The following is a 27742-nucleotide window of genomic DNA, read 5'->3' on the forward strand; positions in this document are numbered from 1 at the left end:
CAATTGGACCTTAAGCTCATGGTCGCTCGTTCTATTTTCTCAGAGCCATTAACCGCTTCATTTAGCCCACAGACTCATTCGGTTCTAAGCTCCAATCGAGTAAGAGTATCAAATCTTTAACCAATTTTGATAAACTTTTTTCAATGTTTTCTTAATCAGTTTTTTGCCACTTGGAAGGAAACACGTTTAAAGTATAACTTTGGCTGATTACTTAGTAAAACGTTAACGACACTTTGATTCCAAATTAAGAAGACTTCCTGCACATCTCACCTATTAGATAAAATGTTTCACTTATTTCTCACCGTTTCTTACATCCTTCGTACCTATTTCTCACAAAATATATCATCATTTCAAAACGTCTCCCCAAATATTTTGTTTTTTTTTTTACAATTTCTATCATTAAGAATTTACATTTAATTGTATTTTGCATGGTTATGATCATAAATTTCTTCGGGAAACACACTAAATGTGTTTGACAATTTGGTCATTCAAATTGGTTCCTTTGGAGCGCTATGTGAGCATGTAAATTAATTGTAGAAATGATTCCTCAAAGACTTACACAAATTGGATATGTTTTATGAAATGTTAATTGATTCGGTAACAAACGTTAACAAAACTACCGGATTACATTGTGGTTGTGGGTATGTTTCTATGACACTGAAACGAAATCAAGACCAAGAGAAGTTATTACGGTAAATTGAAGGTGAATGTGTCGATTGTTAAATTGAACCGTTGGTAGTAGAACAAAGATGAAATATGAGTTTAATGTGAGGCAATGATTTTTGAAGTTTGAATTTTGCGCCATTAAATTGCGACTGTAGATATTCAAAGCACAAAAGCATCATTGAAAAGTCTTCTGTATTTTCCCAAGAAGCATTCAATCGATTCCACAGTAATATATTTGCTGTTAAATACTGTTTTCATTTCTTTTCCAGGAATCAAACATACACAAAATCAATCAACAAAATGCCACAGTATGCTACATCAAAATATTTGCTCGACAAACTCAAAACCAATTCAACTGTAAGTTCAGAAATGGTATCGATGTTTGCCAGTTTGTGTAATAAAATAAAAAATCATTTGAAATTAAGACTATCGAAATATGAGGAATTTGAATGTAGTTGTTAATAGTGGCTGATATCCTTCTTATCGCGTCATGCAGTATTGATAATAAGTGAATTAATAAATAAATGTATTACGAAAAGCGTAATACTACCACACAACACACCATAATACTGTATATATGGAACGTTTGTCTTAATCATCGTTGCTTTTCCGATCTGGTCAACATTGTTATGCTAAAATTAAAATATTAAACCAATGCTGGCATCCGTACAACATTCTGTCCGAAGTGAATTAGTCAAATCGACCGATAAAGTCAGATATGATTCCACAGCATTTCAATAACGTTGATTTGTATATGTACAATTTAATATGAACCGGAGGATATACAGAGCAAAAAATAGAATATTCATTGGCCTATATGGAAATTCAAAATAATATTTTTTTTTTGTGTATTTTACAATGCAGAAATTATTACACGTACACCAAAAATGCCGCTCTAATTCACCACAATCCACCCTCCCGGTAAATTATAAATCAATGTCCCGTTCTCAACACTATTTCATATATATAAATTGGCACATACACACACACACACACAGTTGGAGCGACAGGGAGACCAGTTTACATACAGATAACGTAACATCAGACACGGGGGTATTTATGAACCTATTGTTCATTGCCTGCCTTTTGTGTCCCATATTATAGAAGTAATTTATGATCATGTTTCCACCGAAAAATGGTTTTTAATTTAATAAATTTATTCGTCTGACCACCTACATCTTTAAATCATTTTAAATTCGACAAAAATTGTAAATTTTCACATTAATTTCATTTTTTTTTTAAATTTTTTCCTTTTTTTGTTATTTTATTTTTTATACACGGCTAGGCAACATATTATTTTTATTTTTTTACTTTTTTTTGTTTTGTTTGTTATTATAGAATTATAAGTACACCATTCATACATTCAAATTACAATTAAAAAATTGTTTTTTTATGATGAACGCATAATGCAATTTTGTTTGTTGTTTTTTTTTATATCATCATCATCGTCATCATCATCATTACATGTAAATATATTTATATTTTAAGTAAATATTATTTTGTTTTTTATACTTTTTTTGTGTTTATTCTTTTTTTTGTTAATTTCTTTTTGTTCAATTTAAAAATAATTGGTGTTCTTTTCAATTAAACTTACCGGTTGTTGTCAGTTTTGTTGTGTTGTTGTCAAATGCTTTGAATTAAAATGATGTTTTAATTGCATTCTATTAATCGAATCATTTATTTTCATTGTTTTTTGCTTTTGTTTTACTTCTTCAATGGAACTTAATTTTTGTAATTTTTTAAAAATTGTTTTGAAGGACTCATCGGACACATTTTCCAGGGGACTAATTATGCTTAGAAGGGTAAGGAACTTTAGAAGCCGAAACGAATTTCAATAATTTTTACCTCCACTCTAGTGAATGTTCGTATTGAATTTTGAAGACATTTTGAGAATTATCGGGAATTTCAGAATATTCCAGAATCATAAAGGAATTATAAAAATTTAGGGAGTTTTTAAGAATTCTGAAAATTTTTTGAATGTTTACCACAGACATCCATGAGTGTTGACAGGTATAGTGTGAAATTATATGAATATTTACTTTCATATTATTCGCTAGACTTTCTCATGCACTTCATTGCCACTGTAGCAATGGCAATTGCCAGATGAGGTGTGGTATTTTTGAACAGCATTATTAAATGCAAAGCATCGAAAGATGATATTATCATCTTTCAGATCGAAACAGTCAGTGGTAGAAAACCAGTCGCATGTAAGACTTTAAATTCTCGAAATTCTTTAACAATGGCTGTACTTTGTCGCTGCTTGTCGACAGGTGTTCGTTAAAATGTGGCTTCTTATCTATGGTAAAGTTTATTTTATAGCGAATTCGAATTCAGAACTCGCTCCCTACTCCTGCTAGAAACCCTCACATTCCTCAAAAAACGATTTTATTGTTATCATTGTTTCAATCTTTGAGGTAGCTGGCATTTTGCTCACATGATTTACAAGGTTTGGAAGCACTAAAACACTGAAACGCTCGCGAGATTTTGCATTACTTTACCTCATCATACTCAGCTGTGCAAATATTAGAGTTCTCTGGATTTTTAACGGCTATTGGAGATTGATTCTTTCAGAAATGCATTTCGGCTTCTTGGCTTCAATACCGTTCAAGCCTCAAGAAAATAAGTTCACTCGAAAATACGTCCGAATCGGGGATAGGTTTTTCTTAAAAAAAACCCTTTGTTTCTTTGTCATTCAACGGAGACGATGAAAGTGGTCGTTTAGTTTTGGTGATTTACAAAATTTTTTAATTTTTCTTTTATTATTCATATGTAGGCCCATGTATGATGTAATGTATTATAATGTAGTATTTTATGTACATTTTGATTTCATCTAAAGGAATATTATAAATGTGGAAAATTAGTATAAATTTGGCAACTAGGTTCTCGAAAAAATATATTTCAAAAAAAAACTTCGTCTTCTTCTCAAACCAAAAACACTAATGATACAAAGCGATGAATGGGTGCACGAGAATAGAGTTTTAAAATTGAGAAAGAAATAAAAAAAAAGTTTACCAAAGCGTTGAACAGAACCAATTTCGATGAAGGCAATTATACCATACACAAAACACAAAATCCGTTTCCTATTCATTTATCAAGCCCATTCGCATGTATACACACGAACTGTTTCGTCAAGGAAAATGCTTTCTCCCCTTTTTAAAAATTCACCTCGTCTGCTGTTCTTCTGTTCGTCTTAATACGGATTTTCATTAATCATTGGAGTGCATTAGAGAATCTTTGAATTTGGAATGACGATGCGAATAGAAAAGGGCATCAGTCAACAAATTTCAAACAAATATGGGTGACAATCGGGCTTGTTATTGAATCACTCAACTCTCCGGTTGTGTTGTCAGTTTCTGTCGGTGCACATTAGTATATGGATGTATGTGTGTCATAATATTGATCTACTACTTCACATATTATGTTTTCCCTGTGCCACACAATTTTTCAAAGAGAACACATGAGGAAAGCGATAGAGAGAGATGGAGATGTTTGCATTCAGAATTTAATTTACTTAATGATTTCCACTTTTACCAGTTCATCGTGTTGGATATGTGTGTGTGTATATATGTCAGTTCATTCGTCCATTTACCAGATTTGATTTTCTTTTTTCATTTTCAATTCGTTGCAGGATTTATTCCAACGAGAGATTATGACCTCTTTTGTTCAATTTTCATTGCATTGAATTTTGATGTAAAAAAATCGAGGAAAAAAGAGAGCAAAGACTGAAGCGAAATTTTTATTTAATTGTTCGTCCTATGAAAGCTCTACAGCAAAATGTTATTTTAAATAATATTTTGCTTAAAATGGGCATCGTTAATTGCATTCGATGTGAAATGATGTCAAATGCAACAGATCAGATTTTAATTCTGAATTCTGACTAATTGACCAAAAAACGATTTTGTAATAAAATGATCGACATTCACTCGAAAGCTTTGTTCAAGTGTTTGCATTATCCCTTTCCGGCTTATCGCATTTACGCAAATTTCTTTTCCTGCGACTTAAATTTTAAATGAAACTGAAACGAAATTGCGAACAATTCACAAATGTAGCCTCGTAAGATTCTTTGGATGATCTAATCAGCTAGGCTTTAACCATGAATAGGATTTTCTTTTCTGTATTTAAGTGTATGAGTATTGCCATGAATTTTGAAGAGATAGTGAGTGATATGAAGCTCATTATTGGACCATTTATTCTGTCGTTTCTATTCGTTCTTTTCTCCTTCTTACTTACGCGATACCATCGTTGGTGTAAGTACACCATTTATCTAACGAAAGAAAATTTAAATGTCTACGTACATTGAATACAAATTAAGTGAACAAAACCAGGAGCTCATCAGCGGTGATTATTTACGAATAAATATATTTCTGTGTGTATGCGAATAACGCAGTTTATCAGAGAGAAAGAGATTAAATTGTCAAGACTGGATGTTTTATATAATGCATGGTGATGAAGCAACTATTTCAAATTAGTAAATTTTCCCTTAAAATTTGAAACTTCTTACAGATTTCAATTATTTCACGTCGATAGAATTCTCTTTCCGTACCATCAAATATGTAGACTCGTTTGTTCGGTCGTGTTTTATTTAAATAAGAAACTAGAATTTGACTGCACGGACACGGAGATGGCAGATGAAGATATTAATCAGAAGGGAAGTCAGTATAGTGACTGGCATGTTTGCAAATTTCAACATAAAACATTATAGTTACTCATAGTCATACTTTTCACATGAGGGGCAAGTGTATTCGATATCGTGAAACATTAACCTCAAAATTTCAATATTTTCCCGAAAGTTATTTTTGGAAAAACATGGGAAAATGTTAGGAAAAAGTGGGAAATGTTTTGGAAAAACTCGGAAAATGTTTTTCCGAGCATAATCTCTGCATATATTAAACGACAGTTGTGATCAAAAGTCGATCTATTTCATTTGTCAAAGTGACGTTTTAAACGTCAAACAAAAGTAAATATGCAAATTGGTCCAAAAATTGTTCATTTCTTCACAATTATATTAGTGAAAAATCCACAATTTCACTACGACTTCACATATTTATTTCAGTTTGACGTTTGAAACGTCACTTTGACAGACGAAGTAGACCGACTTTTGATCCCAACAGTCACATATCTTCAAAAGCTCTGACAGCACAAAGAAACGGGTGACCTGAAACTGCTTTTTATTGTCACTCCATTTTCTGGGTCTGCGGTGCAACAACCCCTCAAACTGGCAGATTCACTACAGCAGATGTAAAAACAAACTGACGTTATAAAATGTTTCCGCATGTTTTTCTTATTGCACCAAACGCTCATATTTTATGCATCTGAAATGTTAAGTAAATTCATTCGTCCATCCATCCACGAGATGCACGAGATACGGACGATACGATTAAAATTGTGTTTTAAAACGAAAATATTTTAAAATAATGTTTAGTTCCGACAAAAGTCAGAACATTTTCACGTTTAATGAATTATAGTTGGAACACAAATTAACTGAGACGACAGGGAGAGAGAGATATATATAGAGAGTGAAAGAGAAGTAGCACACACGAAGTGTATATATAGGATGAATGGGTGAAAAAAGCGGTCGTCGAAGGGCTATACCATCTGAAAAATGGGTAGGAAAACTTTTAATCATTTGAAATTTAAATTCTCCGTAATTAAACGTTGTGTCATGTAAAATTATGTTAAATTTTTGTGGATTATTTATATTCTGAGGTATCCTAGGAAAATTATTTCGTCGAGTCCAATAATAAACTTTAAAAAGTTGATGAATATTAAGTAGGAGGAATTGTTATAGAGTTGAAAAGGTTTTTTTTCACTGTTGTAATTTTATGTGAACGCGGAAGGGGTTCATCTTCGCTATTTTTTTTAAACACATTTTTAATGCAGCTTGGGGCTTATACCTCTTATATCTTTTTTATTTAAAGTTTTTTTTTTATTTAGCACCATTTTATGTACGTTTTACTAGATTTACTTTATTCTTCTTCTTCTTTTTTTATTATTTTTAATTCGTTAACTTAAATGAATTTTTTTTTTTGTTAAAAAACAAATTAAAATCAAAATTTTCTATCGCAGTATCATTGTTCTTCTTGTTGTCTTTTTCATTTTTCAATTTTTGCAAAATTAACAATTGCATAAGTACGAGAGTATTAATATCCGGATTTCAGAAATTTGTCTCGTTTTGATAATACTATAAAATACGTAATATACCATAAAATATACAGCTAAAAATTATGTTCATAAGTTTGGAACTTCATATAATATCTAGCGCGTTCATATATTTCTGGGACGTGAAACGTGCCTCAGGAAAAATCATTTTTTTTGTTATAAAGACAAAGAAGAATAAAAAATAGAGCTGAGACATGTTTCATACCACCACCGAAACGCTTTAAACAAAATTTTTTATTTTTTTTTCTTCACTTTTATCTTGTCTCATTTCACGTCTTTTTTTTTATTTTTTATATTTTGTGCTTACATTTAACAAATGGATTAAGTTTAGTAGTTTTTTCTCTGTTGAGCTTTTTTTTTGTCATGTAAATTTTTATATAAAAAATTAGTAATTTCATTTGCGAATTATGTGTAATTCTTCTTCTGCCGGTTCTGCCTAATCATTAAAAACGCACCTCTCCTCGTTTTAAGAGGATTACAATAATAAAAAAGGAAAAGAAAAATGTTTTAAAAAACCAAAAAAATGTTTTATGAAACGAAAACAAATTCTAAAAAACATTTTCTCTACAACACAGTCATGATGACACATATCAAGTACATTAATATTAGAACAATTTTACAGTTATGTGAAGATGACGAACTCTTTCCGAAAACAGGAAAATGGATTTCTTCTGTAAAAATAAGTAATCAAAATTGAGAAAATGTCGGTAAAAACTTTACGGATTATCTTTGGAATTATGGCACGTGGACAACGGGTTAAGGAATAAAATCGAAATTTGGAAACCTTGCCCGTATTCGGAGACAGACAATTATCTCGAGAGAAAATCATTGAGGTAGACTACTGAGAAAATTTAGACTAATGGCACGGGTACCTATATTGTAAGGAAGTCTGACTAACGGTTTTATGAATTTATCGATTTTCAAATATTCATAAACCAACTTGAACTTCATCGATTTAGAAGTGGGTGTAAGATTTGATGGTGGTGAATAACAAACGATAAAAGCTATTCTAGACTCATGAAGGCGTTCGTCTTTACATAGCGAATAATGAATGCAATACCGGTATTAATAAGAGGGATTCTTCTGAAAAAACAGAAGACCGAAATCCATTGGAATTTTTTTATGTGCCCAGTAAGGTATTCGACCCCAGAACCCAAAACCACTTTCAAAACAATTCTTCGAAGCTTGTGTGGCTGGTGAAAAGATATCGAAATCCGAAAACTTGTCCTTTCTTACAAACATTTCTCCAGTTACACGAGCCGTACATGGTCGTGTGGGGTGTCATTAGAAAGGTAATTACATGTACTTCCGGGGCAAATAGGTTCTTATTGGGTTTAAAATTCATCCACACTGAGATATGTACAGTTGAAATTTTCAACCGAAAAAAGACTGAAAACTTATACTTTTCTTACAGAAATTTGTCGAGGTACACGAAAAGTACATGGTCGTGTAGGGTGTCATTAGAATGGTAATTGCATGTTACTTTCAAGAAAACTATAGCTTACGGAAGTTTGGTTGCATCTGCGATTCAATTTAAGCACCTAAACATTTCAACTTCTCATAATTCGTCGTAGATGCTTTCAAACCCCAATAAGACCCTATTTGCCCTGAAATCACATGCAATTACCATTCTAATGCCACCCCACACGACCATGTACGTTTCGTGTACCTCGACAAATTTCTGTAAGAAAAGTGTAAGTTTTCAGTCTTTTTTCGTTGAAAACTTCAACTGTACATATCTCAGTGTGGATGAATTTTAAACCCAATAAGAACCTATTTGCCCCGGAAGTACATGTAATTACCTTTCTAATGACACCCCACACGACCCTGTACGGCTCGTGTAACTGGAGAAATTTTTGAAAGAAAAGTGCAAGTTTTCGGTTTTTGATCACTTTTCACCAGCCACACAAGCTTCAAATAATTGTTTTGAAAGTGGTTTTGGAATCTGGGGTCGATTACCTCACTGGGTACATATAAAAAATTCCAATAGAAAATGAGTCCGATTTCGGTCTTCTGTTTTTCAGAAGAATCCCTCTAACAATACCGGAAAAATCTCGAATACCGAATGCAATACTGGTATTAATACCAGTACCAATCAATGAAAGTCTAGAACAGGTATGGTCGATCGGCGAATTCGTCTTAAACGCACTCACATTTTATGTCAAAATAATATGAAAATGAGTGCGTTTAAGTACGAAAATCAAATTTTTATGTCCTCCGGGCGGACAATAGACCATACCTGTTTTATACTTTCATTGGTACCAATACCGGAAACATCCAGAACCGAATAGTGAATGCAATACCAGTGCCAATACCAGAAACATCCAGAACCGAATGCCGGTTGTAAGTAAGAAATACCGTTGTTAATATCGTATAATTCAAAACGACTGATTGTCTCAGCGTAAATTGAAAAATGTATGCGAATCGAGGGGTCACGCACTTCTTCAAATTTAATCCATTTAATACATTTAATCCAAGAAATACATGGGATTAAATGGATTTAAATCCATTTAATCCCGAGTGCGTCACCCCTCGATGCGAATTTTTTATAAGAATTGTGCTCAATTCGACAACATTATCGGATCAGTATGGGTTAAGGTTAATTAATCGGCCCGACCTCAGTTTTTAATATTAGGACTTAGAACTTCATCTAAATTGGGTCAAATTTCTGTTACAAATCTGACCTGATTTATCAGAATTATTGCTGATTTTCAGATTTCAGATCCATTCAGATGAGGTTAGTTCAGAATAAGATATTTTCAGGCTGGTCTGAATTTCAGGCTCAGATCAGGGGACATCGGATATCTGACCTATATCTTGTCTTAGACAAAATGAAAAGATTTTGAATTTTAATTGAAGGTCCATAGTTGATTGTTTACACGAAACTTGTAAGAATGCGATCCACCATTTCCAGGCCAAAAGAATGCTCCTTTGTTGGATGAGAAATGTAGGCGTAGGTGGTATTAAGTTATTCAGAATCTACAAAGGTCGAACGCGACTTATACCATTTGTTATCGACAGCGACGAAAAAATAACAACTGATAAGCTCCGACTAAAAGCTGGACTTATATAGAAAAATGTGAAGTTGAAACAAATGAAGTAAAAGATTTTGTCTCAATGTATTCAAAATACTTCGATCGTAAGGAGTAATAGAACGTTTTCATTGTGGGACATAAATGTCTTATACGAAAATGGTCATGAAGAATAATTGACTTTTTGAGCTGAGAAATTTGTAAAATAGTACAGAAATTAGACAAAAAGACTGAATTTGCCTTTACATTCATCTTCGATTCCATTATAAATCACTTTCCATGAACTTAGCATTCCATTAAAATTTTGTGATTTTAATAATTTGTTTCGTCTTTACAATGTACACGGTATTCTGGGTATGCAATTAAATGCAGTCAAAGTAGAAAGGTCGAACGGAGTGATACAGAATTTCTAAAAGTCATTTCGTTGAATAGAAACTGTTCAACTTTCAGATGGTGAAAATCGATTAAAATCAGAAACATTTTCCAATAGACTCAATAAAGCATTTCAATGTACGACAATTGCTAATAATTACCTGGTTCGCTCAATTCTTCCTCGTCCTCATCTATTGAATTTGACATACCTTTGTGTTTTAATGTGAAATTTACTTGGAATATTGTTTCTGCTACACCAGCCGGTGACGATACAACGAAATAGAATGTACGTGGCACTCGTTCATGCATGTGGACATAGGTGAGACGAGCCTCTTTGCAGTATGGCGTTGGCAGATCCTGTATGTGAATTAATTTCAACGTAAAGCTATTTGTATAATTTCGTTGTTTTACGGTTTCGGATGTGCAATATGTGCAAATAATACTGCAACATTTTGGCTTAAATAAGTAAAATTTGATGAAAATTTAATGGGATTAGTTGAATCGTTAAGGTTTGTGTGACTCTGTGGGTGTGTGTGTGTGTGTGACAACGTTTGGGCGAAAGACAATTTGATATAATCTTAATGAACTTATAACAAAACGTGTCACACGTAAAGCTCTAATTGAATTGAAACTTGCAGAGGATTCCGTTTAAAAAAAAAGTTTTCTCTTTTCGGGTTAATTTGCAATTAAAATCACACACCACACAGTATGACTTTATCAATGATATTTCGTAGCACGCGGGGGAATCGGGTGTAAAAACATTTCGTGATGCGACATCAGAAATCTGTGCCTAATGTTTAGGTGAGTTTAAGTGTTTGAGGACATGCAAATAGGCAAGAGGTGGATGGAGGAACAGGGTGATTTTTTCATTGATTTGAGAATTGAAACATTCAATGTTAAACACTAAAACAAAGAACAAGAACAAGACATCATCAAGTTATACTGCATAGTTGAACCAATAAGGTATTACAGGATGAGTTGATCAGTATCCATCATTGTAATCGACACTGGCCTTTTCAATGTGTTTTGGACAATAGTTGGACGCAATTTAATTCAGCTGTTTTTCATCTGGTCCCCTCATACAACTTCTTGGACCGTACTGTCTTACGACGCGCGAGTATGACTATTAAAAGTCGTATAATCACGAATGGGACTGCAAAACAGCTGAAGCGAATTGCGTCACAAATTTGGTTGGATTTAAGTGTATTACGACTCAGGCAATGTAAGATACTCACAATTACTCCATAAGCGAGTACATCGATGCCGTACTGATTTCCGGGCGTATATATCCGATCGCCATGAAGCCATCGTGCCGCAAATGCCGGCGGATTGGCACAAAACTCCACCGACAAATGCAACGGTGAACCGGGATACGCTACCGGTGTATGATTTCGCGTTGCGACTGTTGGTGCTCCTGTAATCAACAACAGATGATAAAGTGTTATTAATTATGAAACACATTAAAACTGGTGACGTTAAGTAATTAAAAGCACGGCATATTCTCCAAGCAAAAGTTTACTTGAATTTAATCATCAAATCACATAAGAAGTAGTACTTCCATATCGTGCAGCAACACTTCATATTTATGTTCCGTTAATGGCTTTAAAATGTTTAGTCACCATGTAAATACGTTAAAATATCAAAACCAGCAAGACATCTTCCACTTCTTCACGTAGAGCTAGGCATGTTTTATGTCACATCTATTGCTGATGTTCTGGTTTCCATGTTATTTTACATTTGTTTGCATAGGTTTTTCAACCTACATAACTGTTTAGCTGGGGTAGCTGCCGTTTATGCATATATTTGTTTTATACGTGAAGCGAACTTCCCATTCTCCGTTGCGTGAACAAACGTACGTACATTTATAACAACGCGCGTATACTATATGCCAGAGACATCAGTTCGAAATAACATTTGTGGCTAACATTCTTTGTCTTGTAGTTATGAAACCGCTTAACCATCCACCGTAGAAGGTACGACACAACATAAATGTGTTACTGGCTGATGCATTCTCTCGGGAATTAACCTCTTCATATGTCCTTGGTTAATTCCGTAGTGTATTTTCCGTACATGAGTGCCGATATAAATGTGTACATATATGTATTCCCATACGGATGACATATCAAGTTAAACCTTTTGTACAATTGCCTATGCGTAACGTAATGGAAAAACATTTGAGATGAATGTTTGGATTACATATAGGGAGTTCTGGGTGGTTTCTTCGGAGAGATGTGAAGACGACAGAGCAGGAATGAATTACAACCGGATAAGTAGTACGTTACAGCCAGACTCGTGTACGAGTAGATTTCTAATATTAAAATTCACGAAGTTATGTTCCCTTTTCCCTTACAAGTATAAATGTGTTGGGCTTATTGTAAATGCTGTACTTTGCATAATTTAACGAAAAAAAGGGAACGGCGACAGATTGGGAAATTTTCATTTCGAAGATAATTTCTGTCGTTACGTTTGATTGGCAATATTTTGTCATCCAGTTAATTTGAATTTAGAGCAAAGGAAATGTTCATTTTCCATTGAGTTTGGGTGTTTGCGTGCCGACCATGAATGACGACAAAATGAAATATGAAAATTCGAATCGGTGAATGTTTATTGAAACATTGATGGTGACATCCAGCTAGCACACGGTGGACAGTTAATTATTATACAAGCAGAGAGCTATTTCATTTGGTAACGTCAAAAACGACAGAAATAAATATTGAATTCTGACTCAAGCCGTATGAACAAAAATATTGAACCTCACGAAGTAATAGATTTTCTCAAAAAATATGTAACAAATACTTAGAGCAGAAGAAGTACTAGATTCGATAAAAAAATTTGATTTGTCTATGAAAAGCGATGAAAAGTTAACAATTCCACATAAAATCGAATTCGTCTGACGCTACCCAACGTATCGGTGTATAAAAAATGTCATTTAGTCAATTGGAACACTGAATTGTCGCTGTGCGAATTCCTGGAAATAATTGAACAAGAAAAACCGTTGTAATACGTACGTAACGTGAATCTATATTTTTGCAGCGATGGCGACTAGTTTTCCGTTCATATTACTATACATCCAATAGCCATTAAATGCGATCAAACAATGTTGTACACGATTGGAAGTGTCAATAATGGTTTAGTTAATTTGTAAATACACCGTAGAGAGAGAGCAACATGTATCAAAATCGAATTACTTTTTACTGCTGACGATAACAACTGTCGACAGACGAGACCGTAATATAGTACTTGTGAACATCCAAGAGGACGGGTGACAAATATAAATTTTTTTCAAAGAAAAAGTGTGTCAATGCGCTTTAGTTGGTAGGACGAACATTAAACTGAAATTAAGTATCATGAATTGTGAGAGCGGAAACACGTGAAGCAATTGTATCAAATTTAAGTAGAGTTTGAAGAAGTTGGACAGTAGGATGATGGTGAATCATTTTTGGTAGTAGTCGTGAACACGTTTTTTTGAAAATTCTACAGACAAGATGAAAATTCAATTACTCTGTTTGTACTAGAATTTATCATTGCAATTCAAACGAAACTTGACTGCTGCGAACCGAACGATTAAGAACCGTTTTGCTACTGAATTTGTTTATGAAGGGAAATCCTAATGCAAGTTCAAAGCTCAAAACTGAGCTACATACAGAGAATCAACCTTGAAACGGAAATCCTTACCATGTGGAAGTAAGTAGTCTCACACCACAAATTTCATTTAAGGATTTCCGTCAGAATGCTCATATAGACGATATTGCAAGCTTCGTTCGAAAAATCATAACTTTCAAAATTATTAACAAGGAAAGATCCCCTGTGTAGCCAACCGAATATCGTTTTCGAAATTCGGTGCAAAGTAAGCTAACGAATTTAGAGCCCGAGTACCTACATGTAGTTGCGTAAAGACTTATAAAAGTCTTTTCAAAGCTTCATAAGTCACAAATGGGTTGATTCTTTTACAGATACGACGTGCAATGTATCAATATTGTTGAATTTTTAACCAAAACATGACAATGCCACCATTATTTTTGGTTCTTGAATGATAAGCATTCATCACATCAGCAACGAATCAAGTACCATTAGACAGGTATCTGCATTGTCTGAAAAAACATAAGACCACTGTTTCGATCTGAGAAAAACTCAAACACGTCTATGGACGTTTTGCATTTGTTCATTATGAAGTTCAGCTATACCATTTCTAGTCAGGCCAATGCTCTGAGAACAGTATACCATTTTGCACATGAAAAAGTTTAGTAAATCATAATGGAAATGAAATTTAAATTCAACACTTAACTTCATATGCTTCCGAAAATTGTTTGAATATACTATCTCAACTGAGGCTCTTCCCGAAGTTGAGATAGCCAACTTCCATCAAGAACTTAATTTTACATGAAATTTATGGCCCAAGAATTTTTGTGCAATATCAAAGTTTAATCACGCTCTGGTCCGACTGTAGTTTTAAAAATCCACAAAAATCCAGCCCGGTAATATTAAAATCTAGTTCGACGATATTAAAATCCTTCCAGACCGAACCCAGTCATGCTAAATAAAATGTCGAGCGTCACGGAACTTTCGGGTGCCCCCACAGCTTCAGAACCAATAATCGAAAAATGCTAATTAAATTGCTATTCATTCGGTGAAGTGTCCCATCAGCTCAATTTCACTTGTAAAATCCATTCGCTCGGAGAAACATTCATAGATTCTATCTTAATGGAAACTGCGCACTATAAGCAACATATGAATGAGATAAAAAAAAATTACTTTTTGTTAAAGAAACGAAAAACTTTAAATAAATTCCACAAACTGACGACTTTTTTCCCCTTCATTTTATATTCCAAGTTATTCAAAGTGAAACGAATAAAATAAAAATTTCGCCCAGAAATGTTTCCCGTTACATCTACGAATTTTATGTCGTAATAAAAGAACGAAAAAAAAACTTTTTACCAAATTCTTGTTATCTTAAATTTGAAAACTAAGAGCACAACACATTTCTAAAACAGCCCTATAATCCATAAAACATCTATAGTTATCGAGATATAGTGTTAAAAATACCATTCCTCTCTCTATATATAATATAGCTGAACTGATATCACTGTGTGTGCTAGTTCTGTATCTCCCTTCAGCCCATAAATATAAAATCCATTTTTATATCATCACGATTTTTCTGACTTAATATAATAAAAATTTCCTTTCTATACACCCGCTTGGTAGCTTTTCATAGCTTTTTAACCCACATACATTCAACCAGCCACACCAGCCAAACTATGCTCTCCTAAAGACTAGCTACTTTCCAGCAATCTAAACCGAACGCAGTCATATATAAAATAAATGTGTAGAAGAATCATCACGAATTTCAGTTTCATCATCCAAAAAGTATAATAAAAAGAATTTTTTTTTTTGGCTTTAGAAAAGATAATATGTTCTCTACTAAAGCTGACTTAGCTTTTGTATGAATCTCAGATAACCTAGGTTCATGTAAAGTCGTATATATCTCAAAAGAGGGATATAAATTTCGTCTGATTATATCAAACATTGTAACGAAGAAATTAAGAGTATATAATACATGGTACATTTGTATGGAAAAGGAGGACGCAATCCCGGTGTATAAGATAGATGGAATAAAATGTACAAAAGATAGGGCATTGAGAGTTTTGTGAGGCATTCACACAGCCACACACACACAAACCGTTTTCGCTAGAATATTTTATTTATACAAAATGAGCAAAAGGTACATCTCCATTTAGACAAATATATACAGTTTCGGGGTGGAGGTGCGCGCAATGAATAAAGTCGTTTAAGGAGAAACAACAAAAAAATGTCGAGAATTATCTCGGTTTCGTTTGGTGTTGCTAAAGTTTTAATTAAACTTTTTGTAGACAAAACAAATAATAAATATTAAGAAGGTGTCTGCGACTTTGTCAACAATGTGAATTGGAATTCACTGGAAAAGCATTACATTTTTTTATAGATTTTCGTTGGGAATTTTACGAGAGTTGTCTACAATTCAATTCGCAAGATAAATAAAAATAATTTACGAATTATTGACACTAAATTCGGAAATTACATAACACCGCGATGATGGAATTTCTCTGAGGGTAATAAGCTGCATGCACAGAGATTATAATTTCATAATTTACCAAACAGTGGAAGGAAACTGTTTATTGGGTCGTTAACAGTGAGGCAATAATATATTACATACCACCGCAGGGTAAGTAAATTTTCTAGCAGGTAAGTAACATACTATCACGTCGTTGCTTGCAAATTTGTTGGTTTGGTAAGTGTGAGCTTTGCGATACGAGCCGAAGGCGAGTGGTGTAATCACACACAAGCAATTACGTAAATTACATGCTTGCGTAGGTAAGTGTGTTTTCACTGTCACAAACAGTGATTGTAAGTGCACTTTACCGTGCATAAGCATGTAATAGTATTTTACATGCTTATGCACGGTAAAGTGTACTTTACATCACTGTTTGTGACACAGAAAATGCACTTACAGTCCACAAACATGTATAATGTGTTTTGTCACTGCTTGTAAATGCTTGTTTAGGCACGTGTGATTACTCCACTCGCCTTCGGCTCGCTCCGCAAACCTCACACTTGCCTAAACAAATATTTACAAACAGTGACATAACATACTTCCGAGGTTCCAATTTGGTGTGGTGTTACAGCCCGACCCGAAGGAGAAGTACAATGCAGGCCTCTCACTCTAATTCCGGACGCCTTATTAAGGAATTAAGGAGGTTTTAGCTCAAAAATAAGGAGAAATAAGGAAATTGTTAATTGAAATTAAGGAAAAATAAGGAGAAAAATACAAATTTTACAACTTAAAATTTTCGTTATTTTACAAAAACGAATTTGTCATGAACTGCAAGTGTCTGTTCGAAAAGTACAAAATCGGTTTTTCATGTCTTTTGAAGTGTACTCGACTTCGGGCAACGAAATAGTTATTTATGACATCCAGTGTATGATGTTGAGTGGCATAAATTGATATTTATCGAACAAAATAAGGTGTGTATGGTATCGTTCGAAAGTTTAGCAGTCTATAGACAAAAGATTGCAATCAATATTTGCAGATACCAATTTGATTAGCAGAGGCTTTAGGCTCGAGCTGTTTTACGGGGGCGCACAAATTTTTTTATATATTTTGTCCGACACCTTCTGATGGAATCTTTACAGAATACGTTCGGCGGATTTTTATCTAAGAAAAATCCTGCTGAAAGCTTACTTGAGTCACTTATTGTAATGGAAAATTCAGTAGGCACTATGCTATTAAGCTTGCAAAAGAACAAACAGTCATGTGGTTTTATTTTCATAGGATGCGAGATTGTCCACTTTTTTTGCCATGGGTAAGTTACGCAGAACTCTTTTATTGCAAGCCTCCAATTTCGATTGAAAATCGACCTTATTTTCAAATATAACTTCCTAAGATCAATCGGAACTGACCGGTGACCATAACCAACATTTGTGTCTATTAATGCCCCACTTTCCCACCTAATATAAACTTAATTCATTGTCTCTTGCTTCAATTATATCAAAAAACATTTTTGCAATCCCCGTTTTTAGGGAATGCCATTTACTTTGGCTTGGCATAAGTCCGAAAATAAGAAATTTAAAAAAAATGTGAAACAGTGTCTTTTAGAATTGAAAGGCGCATAAATGAGTCATTTTATTCCATTTAGAAAACCTTTGTCTTATAAGAGATGTGAATGGTAAATAAAATAGTTCTACTCGAGAAGGAAACCACAAAAATACATGGTAAGTCCAGTAAATCAATCATATTGAAATGACAATGCGCCACCACTTTACTTTTCTATTAGAGTTGTTTGTGTTAAGTAATAAAATTATAATTTAAAAATCAATTTTTTCCGCGCAGCGAATTTTTTTATTATTAATTTTTGATTTTTTGTCAGTAAAATTTGCGAAAAATAAGGAAAATAAGGATTTTTTAACAAAATAAGGAGGAATAAGGAGGTTTTCATAAAAATAAGGAAAAACAAGGAAATAAGGAGGTGTGAGAGGCCTGGTACAATGCTTTACGTGATTAGGCAATGTTAATGAAAATGAAACATGCCGTTACACGTAAAATGATGTAAGTACGTTATTAGTACATTACGTCCCAATTGGAAGGTTTGTAGCCCGAGCCGAAGGCAAGACTTTCATTTAATCATTTATATTCAACTGAACCGAAAATGTTGACGAAAATCCCTACGGCGTACCGTTTTCATACTCTATTACCTTGGATAGAAAGATAGATTAAAGGCGTTGAATCCGACGAGATAACATAAGCACCAGAACTTCGGTTATTGATTTGTTGGTTAGATGCCTCCCCTCGAACTTCGCCAAATTCTTACCGTTTCTTGACTCCGACTTCCGACTCCGACTTCACTATACCCAGCGAGCGATGTATTTCAATCACTATGCATCCTAGATTACGCTAGGCCAACCAGGTAAGTGGTAAAGGACAATCACACAAGGAGCTGACCCTCAATTGGCGTACAGTCCGACTAACTACAACATTTATGTTCAGAGTACATATTCAAAAGATCCGCTGAGAGATTCACCAATAAGTCATCCGATCTCCTGAGAGATTCACCAATATCTCAGTGTTTTCGATGATGGGTGCTGAATAGTAAATGTATAATTAACAATGCGATCTACATATACAAACTGAATCCGAGATTATTCTATCATAAATGGCCTGTTCTACTTCATTCATGTTAAATTCATCTGCATTCGGTATACTGTTTCCAAAAAAATCGTCGCAAAATTCATTGATTCGTGGAGGAGTTCAAACTTGATGATTCGAGCAAAAGATCGTTGAACCAAATTTGTCGTCTTTTATTAATCGTTGGAAAAACATCAGAAATTCATTCATTCATCTTCTAGTAGGATTTCCATTCGTATTCATCAATTAATCCTTGGCCAAATTCTTACCGTTTCTTGAAGATCAAATATTGGAAATAAGAAGAGACTGTTTTCTGGAAAACATTTTTCCATTTTTTCCTAAATATCCCCACTTTTCATCAAAATTTTCGTACCTTTAATCAAAATTTTGAAAAAATTAAAAATATCAAAAAATAGTCCCTGGAATAAAGGGTACTTTTTAAAACTGTGAATTTCCAAATTGATGACAATTCTGGCAGCAAAGGTCGAGTTTTTTTATTACTCGTAAATTTGAATTGTTTGAGAGAGAAAGAATTTACAAACATTCGGAATGTTCAAACAGTTTTACGTAGGAGACTACCCGTCTGTTGTTGATACGACTGAATGATAAAAGATCATAAAATTTCATATTTCCAATGACACAACTGAAAATTGCGTTGTTTTATTATCTTCAGTCTCTAGGTAGCTGTAGCAATCAACCATTTTTTTGGCAGTTTTTTTTTATTCAACAATGCGGTAAAAAAAATGAAATATAAAACGAATGTCTGGGTCCATCATATTTTAAGAAGTTACGATAACTGTGATGACAAATAGTTTCGTCGAAATATATCCAATATATTTGGGGGTGGCATGGTCAAGTGTATGTGGCATTTTATAGATTGATTTACCATCTCGAATATTCGTTTTCCATTCGGTATGGAGATATAGAATCGCTGGACGGTTTTATTGAATGTTATTACAGCTACAAGAATATGGAGAAACCTAAACGATCGGATTATATGATATCGTTATATAGGTCCGAAAAAGAGAACCGTTTTTTATGGCACTGGAAAAGCAAATTTTACATAAAAATCTATGGTGTTTCCCCGGCTGTAAACAGGAAAATAAAATAAAGAAAAAAAAAACGAAAAAAAAGATTTTCCGATGAGTTTCATTGTCGTTGTCGCACATTATATTCGTCGTGCTTACACATCAGAATTATTCAAAACTTTGTCCAATTCTCGGCTCTATCCGAACATTATACATACCACCATGCACACAAATTCAATATCATCTGGAACATTATGCCGAGACCACATATATGTCAACCGCAAAACATGGGCAAAAATCTGAACGAAAACTTTTCCATAAAACTCGGGGAGCGGAAGAAGAGGAGGAACGAAAAAAAAAGATGGAATGAAAAAAAGAACTGTAATATTACACACATCCCCATAAACGGTTTTCGCATATAGCATAATATTGACTGTGATAAAAAAAAGGCCAAACTAAAATGCATGTAACACTTGTATACTACAAAATTTTCACCCCAATTTTCTAAATGAAATGTAAAGATAATTCTTTTTCTGGGTATCTTCGCAATCCTCGCACTTATCCCACGTTATTATACAATAAATAGACGTGTGTTGTGTATGTATGCACACGGAAACAGAGAATGATGTTGAATGTATATGGCATATATGCCTAACCATCCAGAAACCATCATCTATTTCGTTCCACAATCCTTACGATATTGCAATATAGATATACCAATATACCATATACTATACAACACACCATATACGTACATATTTCGCATGATACACTATTTTACATCTATTACCATCTCATACTTAGATTCACACAAGAATTTCGGGGTTTCGATCTGCATATGTGAGCATGTTTTGGAATGGATGGATCAAAGCAACGCGAAACCGAACTGTGAAAACTGTTTGTGTACACTGTACACATATATGCACACCGTATAATACATTTATATGTACACAAATGAATGGTTAAAGTAGTTTTATAATGGATGGAATATTCTGCTGTATGGTATGTTTAGGTTCAACTTCCAATTTCAATAATATTAACATGCGCTCCACTCGTAACTATACGTACATATAGTATATGATATGCTGTGTATGTGTACACAAAATATTAAACCATCGTTCGTTTATGGAAAACATTATAGAAGTTTTACCAATTTTCACACACAGAAAATTTGAATGTTTGAAAAGATTTTTATTATTACTAAAGTTTCATCCATCCAGAACGATGATGAATCAGGCTCCTAGCGTGCCGGGAAAATTTCGCTAAAATGGTGTACACTTTGAATTAATAACCCTTTCAACTTGACTTGTGGAAATTTTTGTTTTTGCGAGATGAATTTTTCTGTTTCGAAATAATTGAATTAAAACAACCGATGCAATTGGTAGGAGCTTTTTGAAGGCTTCCGCTAGGTCGAGCAAAATAACATATAGAGGGATTCTTTTGGAAAACAATCGGCTGAAATTGGACACATTTTCCAGTGGACTATTCAAAAATAGTTATTGCACGGTAACTAACGAACGTGATTAGTTTTTGGTTGAGCGTTATAAATGATTCAATTTACCAATATTTTCATCGAATTGATGCCAATTTCAGAAAAGTAATGGTAGTTTGCTCTATTTGTAAAAGGAAGAATTTCAGTGGTCATACCTGAAAAAAAACTCACTCGCAAGTATAGAAGCCAAGCCCACTTAAAAAAAAATCCTCGGTGCTTATGTGGTTAGTGGGAGATGATCGAAAACCGAAAACATGCACTTTTCTTATGGACATTTTTACTGTTACATGAATTGTAGAAGATCATGTGGTGTGTCATTGGAAAGGTGATTGCATGTACATTTGGAGCAAATCACATTGGGTTTAAAATTCATCCACACTGAGGTCCGAGCAGTTGAACAAACAGGTAAAAATTTAACTATTTCGGCGAACTTTCCTCTGCATCCGAGTCTATTCGACGCAGAACGTTATTCTAAACAAAAAATTGTTCTACCGTATGCCTCTAAAATGCTCAGATTTTTTTATAAAATTAATTTTGTTTACAAAGTACGTCCCTAAATCGACCCAATTTTGTCAGCCGCCTAAAATGTACCTGAGGCCGTTTCTAGTCGCGATGAAAATAAGTATGTGTAAGGTGTTCTGCAGCAAGAACTACATGGGTATCGACAATTCTGATCAAAAGAATTTCTAAAAACAGTGTAAAATCAAAAACATTTGGCCGCCATATTGTAATTTTCTTATGAGCGGCTGTACGTTTCGAAGTTTAGACGAACTTATAAAAAGATCAGTGCATTTTAGAGACATAACGTTGAACAATTTTTTGTTTAGAATAATGTTTTACGCCGATTGAAAATAACTTATAAATACTTCAATCCCCCATTTAGACAACAAAGGAACATTAATGGGGTCACTACCAATGCATGATTAGTGTCATTGGAAAGTTGAGACCAGTAGTAATTAGAGGAAATAGTTTTCCGTTGCGTTTCGGATGCAGAGGAACCATTGAATTGAAAGTTCGCCGAATAACAGTTAAACTTTTACCTTTTTGTTCATTTGCTCGGAACTCAGTGTGGGGGATGAATCTCAAACCCAGTAGGACCCTATTTGCTCCTCCTTGTATCGTTCATGAAACAGGAGAAATTTCTATACGTAAAGTGCATGTTTTCGGTTTTCGATCATCTCCCACTAACCACACGAGCATCGAGGAACTTTTTTGAAATTGATTTTGGCTTTTAGGAGCCAATACAAACGTATACAAATAAAAAAAATCCACTGGAAAATGTGTCCGGGTGCAGCAGACTCTTTTTCAAAAAAATCCCTCAAATGCAATTCTCTTTCAATGGGTCGGATCGAAATTGGAACTTTACGTTTTATTTAACACTATACTACCGTAGGTTTGGCATGCACGTACAGTTCACTTGGACATGGAAACTATAATTCGTTCGTATGGAAATTGAGTAGAGAAAAGTTTCCGTAAAAGCGCAAAAGGAGTGTGGTGTCAAAATTATAGATCCGAACAGAAAATCAACAAAAAAAAAGTTTCTGAAGTCGAGTGCAAGTTTCTTGACAAATATTTTTATGCGTCAAAAATGAATTTCGACTCAAGAAGTTGGTGACGGTATACAATTCAGCTAAGATATAAATATTTAAATTTATGCAGAACTTACGTATACATATTTTGCATGACAATTTAACTGACTTAGGTCATTTTATTGGATTGGTGTGCACTTCATTCCTGCAATGTTCATTTTTACTGTTCATATAAGCTTAAAGCTCTGGTGGCTTTAAATGACAAATATGAACTTATGGACAATAAAAGACAATTCAATCAATACCAAATATACTTTTCTTGGTTAAATTTAAATCAGTAAGTTGTCTTAGCCAAGTATCACATCCCTAGACATTGCCCATCGAGTTTTTGTTTTTGCTTCCAGGGCAGAGTGTTACTTGCAAATTTTTTACTTTTCAATCTTTTCAATGTTAAACTTCTAAAGTATTTTAACTCCAACTGGATTTCCCACCTGGTCAGCAGACACAAACTTTTGTAGAGTAAACAATTCACACATAAAATGTGTGTTTGCTAAGGTTGGCACGTCACCTATAAGTATGTGTGCACATAGCACCGTGTATCAGTGTAACAAGGACACCGTTCAGTTTACGTTTTAATTGCTTCCTACAAAAGCAGTGTCTGTTTGTCAGTCTCTTTGTTGAATCAACTGTGAAAAGCATCTTCATTCGATGTCTAAAACTACTCCAAAATCAATACTACGAACGTGTAATGATCAATGGAAATCATTTTTCATCGACAACAAACACCAAATTAAACAATTGTGAGCTCTGTCTGATGAGGACAAAATGTACAAAACAAATTGTGGTTGAAACAAATGAAGTAAGAGATTTTAAATTTTAATCATTGCACCCCCTGACAAACGAGTCATTACTTCATCGTTATGAACTGTAAGAATCTCATCCAGAGGGCTTACATCCTTGCTTGGAAATTTTCATTTTGCTAAGATGATTGTAGTTCGGGCCGAAGTCAAGAGCTGCAATCTTAAACGAGTAAAATAAAAAAATTCCAAGCAGCTTATGTTAATAAAGTATTCACTTGTTGTCCGAAGATGGAATGAGTAAAATTTAAAATCTTTTACTTCATTTGTTTCAACAATATTTTTTGCAATGAATGACCTTATCAAGTAGGGCCCATTGTTCTTTTGTAATTCACCACTGCATTAATCTGTTAAAGTACTTATATCAAAAGAAGTAAAAGATTGGGACGCATCAACAAAAATAATCTATGAGCACTGACTGCCTTTAGTAACTACTGACCACTGTTTACTTATCCCACAAAATGGATGTTTTATTGAAATTTAATGCATTAATCAGACTTAATAGCGATACGGTGGTGCATTTGCAGATGTTTGTAATGTTATTTTCAGATGAACGACTGAACAATCCTTGAATTTAACCTTTAAAGCTTAAAAGCAATTTCACTTACCTTTCACTTGAACCGCTACCGTATGCACAATTTCCAGTTTCTTTTTATTGGAAACGGATTGGCCAATACACTTGTAAATACCAGCGTCTTGATACACCACATCTTTCAATGAAAATTGCCCAGTTGGCGTTGTTAGGCCAGCGCCAAGACCACGCAAACGAGCACTGACCGGATCCAAATGCGACCAGCAACCCAACGATCCTGTGAAAATAAAATAGACAATTCGCTGGTTTATACACATCCGAAACCACTCAGACATTCAAAATGGAACACGCCCTGCGTGAATAAATTAATGTTTCTCTGCTTATCACGGAACGTGAAACTATCCGCGTTTTTTTTTTCGTAACAACAATAAAATTACACTAGCATTGGCTTGCAGACTGCAAGAACTTTGGTGATACGTGTCGCAATAAAAGTTGGTTTGGAATTATCCGCCGAAAAACGAAACAAAATGAAAGCGCCATGTATAGCATGCACGGCGAATTTTTATTATACAGAGAAAGTTCAAAGAACAACAACAACGTATACCCGCCGAGAAGAAAAAAAAAACCGAACGAAAGAAATTTACTTCAAACAACATTTATTGGATTATTTTCGTTCAACTTCTTATGGGTAATATTTACCTTTTTAATGGCAGAGATTTTTATTTTACTTTTACAGAGAGATAGAAAGACTCTATTCAGTTCTGAAAAGTTTATAGTTAAATTATGCATTTAGAGATTATATAAATTGGTAGGAAACACACACACACAGCTTGCCTACACAAAGTCTATAACGTAGGTATCTAGTCGAACAATGTGTATATATACGAAGTTGATGTACTGTACATACCCGCGGATTTGTTTTAAATTTTCCCAAATTTCTTTACACGAAAAAGTTTCACAAAATGATATTAGCAAATTTTCGTATACGAAACGACAACTTTTTAAAGTGCTTTATACTTCATTCTTCTCGGCATAAGTATATTATATCTGCTGTGTGTATTAATGCAAGAACAGACACACGGAAAAAAATTAGTATTCTCTCTCTTCTACACAACTCATAATATTATTACGTTTAGATTTGTGAACAAGGGCATGATAACGTTTTGTATCGTATATGTGGCCACAGTTGAATCATTAGTAACATTAACATGATTGAAGACATCTTAAACTTCATGTGATTTTCTGTAGCAAAATTGTACGTTTTAATTGACATGATGCCATGGTTTTGCCTAAATGATTTTTAATTTGATCTAATCCGACTCCAAGGAATTCATGGTTATAACTTCGCTTAATGAATTTTACTTAGTTAATTTTTAAAATAAATCTCATTCCTTCAGGTAGTTTGAATTATGAGCTTTAACTGGAATTTGGTGTGCATTCTGTGCAAACTATGTGATGGCTTAGAGTCCCTATGAAAAGACTAGTTGACAAACCATTTTTTTAAGTGGACTTTTGAATAACTCCCTTGGATGAATTTCAGATTTTGAAACGTTTGGGCGTAACGCTTGTTCTCGCGATAAATCGAGTATTTCTTAACCTATTTTCAAGATTTTTTGTTGTAATTGACGAAGATTGAATTTCTTGAGGTTGAGTTCGTAATTGGATAATATTTGAACAGTGAGATAAGACTAAGGCTCGGAACGAGTTCGGGTTGACCAGTTTCTATTCGGACTGTTCCGAACCGGATTTCAGCTAGGACCTAAACTAAAGTTTCAGATTCGACCCGAATTTAATTTGAGCTTAAATTCCGATTTCCCGAATTGGTTCGACTCGAATCTGAACCTTTACTTTCGGGTTTGATCCGAACCTAGCCTGAATCTGAAATTACGGTTCGAGTACCCCGGATTTTTTACAACAGAAATCACAAATTTTCACGAAAAATTTCGGGATACCCGAACCCAATCTGATCTAACCTGAAAATTTCAGATTCAGGTCAGTTTAGTGTCAAACCTGAAAGTGAAAGTTCCGATTCGGGTCGACCCAATTCAGTTTCGGATCCGGTCTCTTCTTTCGATCCTTTGAGTAGTTCTTACCTGACTTTAAAATTTATTGATTAAGTCGACGAAGGGTTAGTTCGTAGATGGATCATATTGGAGTAGCAACGTGGTGGGATCTTTTGTAGATAAAACGATAACTTCAGTAATTGGTGTACCAATTGTGAAATTTCCCGCGAGAACCGTAATCCACATGGGTTTAAGTTTTGTTTAAGAACTTAATTCCGAAAATTGAGAGGAATGACATACATGTAAAGAACGTCACTGCTTTCATGTATGAGTGAGGAATAGAATTACTATTATCAAAAATGCAAAAAAAAAATGAAAAAAATTCCCACCTTGAAATTCAAAATTACTCTAAAAATGGAAAATTTTGAATTTTTTTTAGAGAATTGCAACCCAAACTGTCCAGTCCGCACAACTAAAGAACTTCATATTAAATTTGTTTTCTACTTCTTTAATGAAGGACATAAATGAAACGAAAACAATTTAGGTCAGTTAACGATTGCTCAATGAACCGTCTTCAATAATCGCTCTTCATACTCGATATTTTCTTTGCATTATTACCTTGTGGACATTGAAGCGTCACTGCCCCGCCCAACTGCACTTCCAACTGCGGTCTCTTATTCGGATTGTGTGAAGCTGCAACCGAAACGTCCTGATCCAATGGTTCCGATGTTACATCAACGGAATCGTCTGTAAAATTGAAAGTTACTCGATTTGGATTTCAAGTTGAATTTGCGATAAAACGTAAATTGCATTCTAAAGTGAATGTGTCTTCAACGATTTAGCTGTAAAATTATACACGGAATGTAACATAATTTCGTCGGTTGAGTTGAAAATCCAACAGCAGTACGTATAGTCAGTCTATCTACTTCAACCCTCATTTCCAATAATTACTTTCGAAATAACTCTCGACAGTGAACCGAATTCTATTTATAAGAGGATATGTGGAAAGCGTACTTACATCTCACACTCAAATAATATCCAATGCTCGAATATTGAAAATTTAAATGACGTGAAGTGCATTTATACCATCCACTGTGTTCTCGTCGTATTGACGTGAAATTCAGGAAACCATCACCATTTTGTGGAACCTGTAAAGCCAAATGATGCGTGAAAATGTTATTTCGTTTAATATAAATTGGAAAATTTTCGTAAATTATGCACGACAGGTTGGTATAACATTAAGGACTTATGTTCACACAAATGAAACAGCTGTACATCGAACCGAATAACTGAGAGAAGGCATATTGCCGTTAACACATATTCTATTTAAAGTGTTTTGAATGAAAAGTTTTCCTATTTTTCCACTTCTTTTTTTGCTTTTTGCTGTTCGGGAAAAGGTGTTTTCTATTTTCTTTA

At 34.1% G+C, this 27742-nt stretch overlaps 1 protein-coding gene and 2 long non-coding RNA genes across 6 annotated transcripts in view; 2 read left to right on the plus strand and 1 right to left on the minus strand.

Moving 5' to 3' along the window:
- The window catches only part of LOC119085315, a 62541-nt gene continuing 34799 nt past the window's right edge, over window positions 1-27742 (minus strand). For 3 of the 4 annotated variants that reach the window (XM_037195696.1, XM_037195694.1, XM_037195695.1), the window contains exons 8-13: window positions 27345-27474; window positions 26945-27073; window positions 24400-24600; window positions 11465-11643; window positions 10391-10586; window positions 1-7496 (exon numbers count right to left, since the gene is read on the minus strand). In XM_037195696.1, coding sequence (XP_037051591.1) covers window positions 7390-7496; window positions 10391-10586; window positions 11465-11643; window positions 24400-24600; window positions 26945-27073; window positions 27345-27474 — 942 coding nt within the window. In that variant the 3' untranslated portion in view covers window positions 1-7389. The remainder of the gene's footprint in view (window positions 7497-10390; window positions 10587-11464; window positions 11644-24399; window positions 24601-26944; window positions 27074-27344; window positions 27475-27742) is intronic. The other variant, XM_037195697.1, reaches the window with a different exon arrangement.
- Window positions 5554-27689, plus strand: LOC119085350. Its single transcript, XR_005089284.1, has 3 exons — window positions 5554-5623; window positions 9932-9936; window positions 27675-27689. It is a non-coding gene; the product is annotated as an uncharacterized LOC119085350 (long non-coding RNA).
- LOC119085348 lies at window positions 15859-22252 on the plus strand. The gene is made up of 3 exons (XR_005089282.1): window positions 15859-15873; window positions 20882-20883; window positions 21854-22252. It is a non-coding gene; the product is annotated as an uncharacterized LOC119085348 (long non-coding RNA).

Source organism: Bradysia coprophila, unplaced genomic scaffold (assembly GCF_014529535.1).
Source record: "Bradysia coprophila strain Holo2 unplaced genomic scaffold, BU_Bcop_v1 contig_94, whole genome shotgun sequence".
NCBI lineage: Eukaryota > Metazoa > Arthropoda > Insecta > Diptera > Sciaridae > Bradysia > Bradysia coprophila.